Source organism: Tripterygium wilfordii, chromosome 16 (genome assembly GCF_013401445.1).
Source record: "Tripterygium wilfordii isolate XIE 37 chromosome 16, ASM1340144v1, whole genome shotgun sequence".
NCBI classification, from domain to species: Eukaryota; Viridiplantae; Streptophyta; class Magnoliopsida; order Celastrales; family Celastraceae; genus Tripterygium; species Tripterygium wilfordii.
In genome coordinates, this window is record NC_052247.1 from 1446776 (window position 1) to 1455903 (window position 9128).

General features: G+C 38.8%; 2 protein-coding genes across 3 annotated transcripts; one reads left to right on the top strand and one right to left on the bottom strand.

Annotated features, from left to right (window-relative positions):
* Positions 1-56: 56 nt before the first annotated feature.
* On the top strand, positions 57-2950 carry LOC119981356 (GATA transcription factor 8-like). Of its 2 annotated transcripts, XM_038824447.1 has the most exons (3): positions 57-187; positions 708-967; positions 1852-2950. In XM_038824447.1, exons 2-3 carry the CDS (start codon positions 743-745, stop codon positions 2560-2562), a joined length of 936 nt encoding a protein of 311 aa, XP_038680375.1. In that variant the 5' UTR covers positions 57-187; positions 708-742; the 3' UTR covers positions 2563-2950. The 2 variants fall into 2 exon arrangements, with proteins under 2 accessions (XP_038680375.1, XP_038680374.1); XM_038824446.1 differs by lacking the exon at positions 57-187 and having other exon boundaries at positions 226-967.
* An 834-nt stretch (positions 2951-3784) lies between these two features.
* LOC119980441 (ruvB-like protein 1) lies at positions 3785-9128 on the bottom strand. The gene is made up of 13 exons (XM_038823139.1): positions 8968-9128; positions 8572-8727; positions 7952-8140; positions 7657-7788; positions 7324-7473; positions 6922-7077; positions 6091-6225; positions 5613-5678; positions 5361-5467; positions 4555-4654; positions 4350-4441; positions 4198-4267; positions 3785-4080 (listed from the first exon to the last, which is right to left on the bottom strand). Exons 2-13 carry the CDS (start codon positions 8665-8667, stop codon positions 3991-3993), a joined length of 1383 nt encoding a protein of 460 aa, XP_038679067.1. The 5' UTR covers positions 8668-8727; positions 8968-9128; the 3' UTR covers positions 3785-3990.

The window sequence follows — 9128 nt, forward strand, 5'->3', positions numbered from 1 at the left end:
CATGTTAAAAAAAACAACGGTAACCTATCATTTTCAACCCTAAATACACCTTCCTTAACCCCATCAACACCCCTTTTTGGTCCTCACTTCTCTCTCCTCTCCACTTTAAAAACTCCTCCTCTCTCTATTTTTTCTCTGCCTCTGTTTCTCACTCTCTGTTCGCAGTAGCTCTCGGGTCAATAGCAAGGTAATCAATTGGAGACTTTTTAATATTGTGATTCGTTGTTTCTGTTTCTTGCTGGAGACTATTGAATTCTAGCTCAATTGTCTTGGTAGCTTTGAAGCTTTTTTGTCTTCGGCATTTTGAATTGTAATTCATTGTTTGGTTGCCTAGAAACTGGAGGGAAATTTTGACACTGTTGTTTTTGTTCTCTTGGGACTAATTTTGAAAAGTGTGGAGGGACTCGGACTTAATTATGTTGAGTCCTCTTCGACTTTCTGAGCAACCAAACAACAAAAGGAGTCTTTGAATTTTCGTTCCATTTTTCGTTTCCTTCGTTTTTACGGAAGCAATCATGGCATAATGTGAAAAATGGAAAGAAATCAAAGACTCCTTTCTCAGAAATCGGTTTGATACGCCACACGCTTCATGTGCACACCCGTACGCGTCATTCGTGTGCTCTCTTCCTTTATAAGTGTGCTCTCTTCCTTTATAAAAACCACTCGAATTAACACCATTCCGCTCCGTCTTTCTGTCGCTTTCTCAGGAAAATCAACAGTCCGAAAAAAAAAAAAGGAAAACATGATCGGACCGACCTTCGTCGACGAGATAGACTGCGGTAGTTTCTTTGACCACATCGACGACCTCCTCGACTTTCCTACCGAGGACGACGAGTGCGGGCTGCCTCCTGCGGACTCCAACTCATTCCCAAGCATCTGGTCCACTCAATCCGAGCCGATTCCGTGTTCCGAATCGGTGTTCTCTAACAACAGCAGCTCCGACCTCTCCGTCGAGCTCTCTGTTCCGGTGAGACTTTTCTCTAAATTTCTGTTATTTTTAGATAAACGTTGATGACGTCATAATGAGGTGCCAGGCTGGCCTGCCGCGTTAATGAGTCACTTTGATCGCCACCTGCTAGGTTTGGAATTTGGTTCGGGAAAATCTTCAAAGAAGGGTGTTTTGGTAATGTATGTGTCGGCGATAATGTGGTAGGTGCTGAAGCACCAGCTATGAAAAGGAAAGAACAAACAAAATTAGTGAATTCAAACATTCAGTTATGGAAGTCACGTGGCCTGCATGTGGTTGTTTAAAAGTGATATTAGTCGCAGGGTAGTGACATGGAGAGTTGAACTTAAGTCCTCTACCACCAATTGATAGGATTTGCTATTTATTTGTAGTTGTCTTGGTACATAAGTGTTAATTGGATTCATTATGTAGCAGTCTTGTGGATGTAACGGATTCTATTATTTTTTACCCCCAGTTATCTTAAATGTTGAGATAAACGCACACGATTTCGTATGAATCATGTGGGACAGACGATTTCACATGAATTGTTTGCATCTATCTCATCATTTGGGGTAGCAGGGGCAAAAATACTGCGATCCTTAGTATTTTCTATGCATTATGCGCTAGAGAAATAGTCAATTGCTTTTTCCATAAGCTTATGCTGGTGTCACTATGTGAGTTCTGAAGTCAATAATTTAGGCTTTGTCCCATTTGAACTGCAATGATTGATTGTAATGGACTGGTTTCGTAATGTTGATCCTTGTTCTATATTGTTTAGTTGTGGGTTTTCCATGATTGGTTTAGGAGAATAGGATATTGCAAGTCAGAACATGAATTGCATGGTATAATCTTGTTTAATTTTATTGGGATTCTGATTCAGTTTTTTGTGTAATTCTGAACTTCAGTATGAAGACATTGTGCAACTGGAATGGATTTCAAACTTTGTTGAGGATTCTTTTTCCGGAGGAAGCCTCACAATGAACAAGGACTCTTCCCATCAACAATTCCAGAGTTCTAGTCCAGTTTCTGTCCTGGAAAGCAGCAGCTCCTGCTCAGGAGAAAAGACCGCGCCACGCAGCCCTGAAACTGTTGTCACTGGAAAATGTGGACGTGTTCGTAGCAAGCGTCCTCGCCCTGCAACCTTCAATCCCCGCCCAGCAATTCAATTCATATCACCTACTTCCTCAACTAAGTCTAAGGCCCCATCCGATTCCGCTGAGTCTATACTTTTGATCAAGATACCAAAGCATGCTCTCTCTGGCGAACGTAAGAAGAAAAAGAAAATCAAATTGTCCCTCCCTGCTGCTCCTACTGAGGCGAACCAGAACCTGCCATCGCAAGCAGTTAGGAAGTGCATGCATTGTGAGATAACCAAGACTCCACAATGGAGGGCAGGGCCCTTGGGGCCAAAGACCCTTTGCAATGCTTGTGGTGTTCGGCATAAGTCGGGAAGGCTCTTCCCTGAATACCGTCCAGCAGCAAGTCCAACATTTGTTCCATCCTTGCATTCCAATTCCCATAAGAAGGTTCTTGAGATGAGAAGCAAGGGTGACAGTGACGTTGCTGGGACTGCATCAAAGATGGAAAATTTTCACTCCTGTTTTGATTCCCAATGATGCATTGGATTACATGCGAGGGGGGATGCAACGCCCTATATCCTCTCTCGCGCGCTTATGTTATTTATTTATGGTTATTTCATTTCTTTGTTCATTGGGTTCTGTACAGGGAAGGGAAGGGAAGGAATGGGGGAAATATAAGCTTTAGATGACCATATTTTTAGATAGTAGAAAAAGGGTTTTAATTAGAGACCTGAAAGAGTTTAGAGAGAATGGAGGGTTAAGGGTTAGTGCAGTTTTAGGTTTGGTAATGAGTAGGTTTTGAAGCTTTTTAGGTGTTGGAGTCTGTTGTATTCTTTCTGGGTTCTTTTCTTCTTTGTTTGCAGTCTCATTTGTTAGTAGAAATCCTGAAATGCGTAATGAAATTAAGAATTATGATTCATTAACATACTCTTTTGTAGACACTATGGTTTCTTTGCATATCACATTTAGATTTTCCTTCAAGAATACCCTCTCCAAATGCATGAGCTCTACCAAATGAATTTTCCATGAGTTTGCCTAACATACGTGGTTTGTGGGCTAGTAAATAGGCTCTAGTAAATAGGCTCGATTAGTTTACCAGTGCACATCCAAACGATAATGAATGTGGCTTAAAGCATTGCCTATGCATTTGGTTAATAAATCCTAATCATGCAGTAGGTTTGACAATGGGATGGCAATGAGTCTCAATCAATCCCACCCAACACTACCAAATGAAAGATGATTTTCAACTTAAAATCATTAACAATAATTAGTACGCAAGCCATGAAACATGGTCATCACATCATTTATTTGTTGTATAGTTACTTTCACATTTTTAAAGTTAATGGAACACCTAACTATGGGTTAGGAGTTGTGATACCATACCAAGAACACGTTTTAAGAAAGGATCTCCCAAGCAAGGATACAAATCACTCTCCAAATACCATGATAGCATAGTCAAACTTAAATTCTCCAATTAGAAAGTGGTCATAGTTTAATTATGTTCGAAATTTGAACCGAGAGTAAACCCACGCTACATGAGCCTAACACATATGAGTTTACTTGACAATAGAGGAAAGTCGATCTTAACTTAAAAGCTTAAACCAATGAATTAAACCTCCCTATACCTTATAAACCACACACTTTCTTTCAATCTTTCCAATGTGGGGCTCTGCGTGGGTTCCAACAAATTACCTTATGCAATCCAATTCACCCCCTCTTGTATTAGATTGAGGACGAACATATAAATGTCGGTAAAACGGGGGAAAAGAAATCACAGTTTCACCAGCTTGATGCCACCATATTCGAATTGGATTCACACACAGTACGCAGGGCACAAAAAGCAAAGTGTAAACCCTCTTGCTTCAACATGTACTAAGGCAAGTAATGAGACCACAAGGAAAATATCACAACAAAATTCATCAGCTAACTTGCTGCTGGCAAAGATCACATAATAAGCTGCTTTAATCACGAAATGTATTTTTCCTGATGCTCTTGAAGAAGTTTTGCTGAAGACTTGGCATCAAGATAGAGTGCACTTGCTTCCTCAACATCCTCCTGTAAATTGCATCACCAGTCACAGTTCACCTCAGAGTGATTTATTACAGAGAACATATTGTGAGGCTTATACAATCACTATCAAAACGTAACACTTAACAATAGATCTTGCATTACCTTGCATATTTTGTCACGACCATTCATTTTTGCCATGACGCTCGCCGGAGATAATAGCTGGACTGCATGTCTAATGGGAGAAGAAAAAAGAGGAATTAAGGGATACATAACGAGAAAAGAGTCACGAAAGTAAATTAGAATGTAAGAGAGACCTTAAGGATGTTTGTTGACCAATTTCTCCAAGCAATGCAAGACTTTCTTCATCTATGATCAGTTCCTCCACCTGTGCCCGGATAGCTAGGATCTGCCAATCAATTATAGAACCAAGACATCAATAGGGAGTCAGCTCCAGGAAGTGTCAAGAAAAACTGTACTAAAAAAAAAAAAAAACCACACACACACACAAGTAGCTTAAACCTGTATCATCTCAGCAGGACCATAAATTTGTGTTCGGATAATCACCAGCCGGTCCAACAAGTCAACAGGAATGCCGTGAGGACTATTCATATCAGTCCCTCTGTGTAAAACAGTTCCAATTTCCACAGTTTAGAAAAAAGAAAAGAAAACAAGGACAAGTCAGTTGCAATGGCTAGTATTACCAAAAAAGAAAAGTAATTTCTTCCCCTTGACTGTAAGATGTGTGGTGCAATAGTTTGCACTAACTCATGGAAATTCCTAAATATCTTCTACTATATTCAATTATTGTCGGAAGATCTCATGCTAAATTTTACATGGTGTAATCATGCCTAATTAAATTATGCGCAAAAGCTTTAGAAACTAACTTGGATTTATCGCTAACCCCCAAACTGATAAATATAACCTTTTTGAATTGGATTTCCTTCTATTCTAGCATATTACAGGTAACAGGAATCCTAACCAGCACAACAGCTAAGAATGATTGATTTACTTGTTCTAAGAGGTCGTGGGTAACAGACAGCTAAAGGCATATTGTTTGATAAAAACAAACAGTCATCAACTGATTATGGAAACTAACTTGCCAACAAAAGAGAGAAGTACTTCACATGCTTCTCTTATATGCAATCCTTATGAGGATTTTGAATCACATAAAAACTAATAAGGAGAAAGTATTGTACCAAACATAGGTACCAGTCCATAAAAGTCTGAAATATCATGAAAGAGGTTGGTCTCACCAAAACTACAGAAAAAAATTGCATTTCCAACAATCTACATACCCTTTTCTTAAATGGAAACAATCTACATACCTTACGTGACAAATTCCTCTATTTGTAGCAAATATTACAATTGGAGACAAAGAGCTCTCCAGAGCACGATTCAAGTATGAAAAACACTCCATATCCAGCATATGTACCTGCATGTCATTGTAAAGATTCAGGAATCAAATTGAGGTATTTGATTAAGCACATTATATGTGTTATCCCAACATCTACCCCCTTCTACGCAAAAACCCACGGTCTTTTCAGGACAAAATATGAAATGGTTCTGGTTGTACAAACCTCGTCAATAAATAGAACTCCAGGGACGAGCTCTGCCACGCCTTCATCAATATATCGGTTCACAACCTGTCATAACAGAATGTTTCCAATCAGCACTTCATCAACTTATCCTCAAAATATTAAAAACATGTATCTCTGCAGCAATTGAGTAGGGCCAAAGCAAGCAAACAAACACGTATAGTTTTTCATTGTCTTGGCACTTGAATAATAAGGGGACAATATATGAAACATTATATACATCGTAAATAATCAATAATGTGCAACTAAACAAACTGAATAGTGGTATATGTGCAATATTTCAGCCTTTCTTAGATACGAATCTAAGTTGTGGCTAGTTCAAGCACTAATCACAAAGCCTTCTAGTTGGATGGTAGTATAGAAATTTGTCACAATAAATATCATGGTGCCAAGCTCATTCTAAGCATCACTACATCATATTACTATATATCCATTACCCGCACAATAAGAAAAATTATACCTTGTTTATTTCTTGCCGTAATTTTTCAGTGATTTCTGTCTTTCTAGGCTTCATCATCTGACCCATCAGAGACAATATATCTTGCCCACCTTGAGGACGTGCATTTGCAGCATCAAGGTCATGCAATGTTACATCCTGATGATAAGAAAATAATTACAACACAGCATACATTTAAATCTGTATGAAGTCTAAAGCAATCCATTTCGAACCTCAACCAGACAACAGTCAAAAGGTTACTAGCAAGACAAACACAAAACAACACCATGCACAAGACTCCCGTAGTGGGCGGGGTCGGGGACATGCAAGATGTACATAGACCTTACCCCACATAATATGTAGATAAGACTATTCCTAGGAATTGAATCTCTGATCTCTAGGTTGCACCCCCCACAACTCTATTAATTCATATTTGATGAAGTTACAATCATCTTACTCAAAAGACCACATATATGTTCAAAAGATCAATAGCGCACTTGAAAAAGACTTGAATAAAGGAAACAACACCCAGCACAGAACAAGGCTTCAGGATTGCGATGCGGGGGGTCCTTTTATCTCCAGCCTTAGCTCCCCATTTAGTAAGTGGTATATCTAGGTGCACCTTGTCAAACACAATGATCATTTCAAAAGGAAAAAGCACCACAACCCAAGCAAAACCAAAAAAATCAGCAATCATGGCAATGGAAATAGCAGTACCAATGACAGTCATAAATAAGATCAATGGTCTATTTCTGAGACTAGTACAAAGTGATGTCGAAGAAGATACAAAATTAACACATTATATATGATAATATACTACACCTTCAAAGAACTAAAGTTCTAGTGAAAACAAACCTGGACTATCTCCTTCCTTTTGTGAACCTCTCCTTTTGGAAGTGGAACATACTCTTCTGCTTCAAGGTCAAATTCTGTAGCAAAAGCATCACTTCTACCCACCCTTTTGACAGCTCCACTGTTACCTTCGATGTATATAACATCTCCAACAGCTACCTGTGAGTGGGTAGATGTCTTAAATTTAAGCATGCCAGATATCCAAACAACTAAGATTGAGCAAAAAGTCACTCAAGATGCCTGTATATTATATTATTATCACAGTGCAATATTGCAGACAAACTATGTTTATAAAGTTCACTCTGGATCACTTATACTGAAAATAATATTCAAATAGTCAAAGCTTCAAAAAAGCAAGACACGCCATAGTAAAACAAAAAAGAAAAAAAAATCAAAAGACCTAACCTTCTCCTTAATCAAGGCATCATAAATAGTGGGATCCAACTTCAGTTGCTTGGTTCCTTTGACAGTTTTCAATCCAATAATTACATGGCTAATGCTTTTACCATAGCCCCCTGTCACACTCTCAGTTTCTTCTGGGGAGAGTTCAGTTACCTAAACCATGAATTGAAAGGCATCAGAAAACAAAACCAACTCAAAGATGACAATAAAAAAGAGAGCTTTTGGTATTCTTTAGTATGTAAATGATAAATATTTCATTGAAGCACCAATAGAGGAAGTGGTTGTGAAATCCAAAATTCAAAACTAGAGAGAGGAGCACAGTAAATCGTGACTTGCCTCTCCTTCATACACCTCCTTGTTTTCCTTGATGCGAAGGCCAATAGCCCGTCGAAAATGTTCCATTAGAACCTCAGTTTTCTTCACTTCTGAAGAATAAACTTCTGAGCCTACCATTGGACAGAAGGGAACCTGAAAATGCATTTAAAAGAGAGAAAATATTAAAACAAGAGGATATTGTATTCTAAATTTCATTATCATATACCTAAAATTCAAAGTGATTACAATACACAAACGAACTGGAAATGCAAGAAAAGAACTGGGCAACCCAAAAAAACTAGCACGCATTGAGAACCTTGCTTCCAAGCTCCTGGGAAATACCAAGGGCCAATGCTGTCTTCCCAGTTGAAGGAGGCCCTGCTAGTAAGAGGGCCCGACCAGCCATCTTTTTTTGCTTTATCATATCAACAACAAGACCAACTGCTTCTCTTGCCTCCACCTGGCCCACAAAGCCAGCCGCTAAAGGAATTGCCTTTCCATTGGCCTGTAGAAGAATAGCAACAGAAAACAAACAAAGATCAATAGTTGGTCTATAACCCTCACCGAGGAGTACCCTACTACAGTCTAAAATTGTTTAATCCAGGTCTTTGGATTGATACATTGGTAAGTAACTAAGGAAACACCATCATCCCAGGAATACTTAAACAAAAAAGAAAGCACTTAAAAAAACTCAAAAGCACTAAAAACTACATCCAATGTCCATCAGCTGATATCTTAAAAGAATGGGGAAGACAACAATACCACAGAAATTCAGAAAACAAAAGCAAATAAACGTGCAACAAATATCTTTTGTGGGAACTCAAAAGGAAGTAGTTTTCAGAGAAAAACGACTTTGCCCATCAATTAAATTGCACAAATACTGCTAACGTTTTATTTTTCATATGAAAATGGTACATAGTGAGAAGCAGAGGGTACCTCAAGGCCAATGCCTTTAATGTGAGTATGAGTAGCGATTCTCTGCTTCTTTGCAGTGGATTGGACCTCTTCAATCCTCATTTTATCTTTCTCCATCTGTCTTTTCTTCCCAAACACTGGGGTTGTTGCGTATGGAACTCGGTTTCTAGTTAAACCCTAAAAAAAACCCGAACTTTTAGAAAAGAAAACAAACAACTGGAGAGAACTGGAAAAGAGAACAAACAAGTGCAAATTACTGCCTATTTTGGAATTAAAATATAGAGGAACTGGTGGTACCAAGAATCCACCATTTTTTCCCCAATTATTTCAGCCACCAAAACCTTCAACAACGCAATAAGCGCATACAAAACCAGTTAACATGCAAAAAGAGAGCGATGAGAGGGAGATTAAACTAACCGGAGTGACTGAACAAGTTCAATGGCCGCAGCAGATGCTTACTGTTGCGATCGGCTTTGCACAGACTACCCTTGTAAGGGTTGGAACTTGGAGCAGTTCGCGTCTAAACCCAAAACCCTCAAAAACTGAAGAATGAAGCGAAAAACAGAAAATAGAGTGAC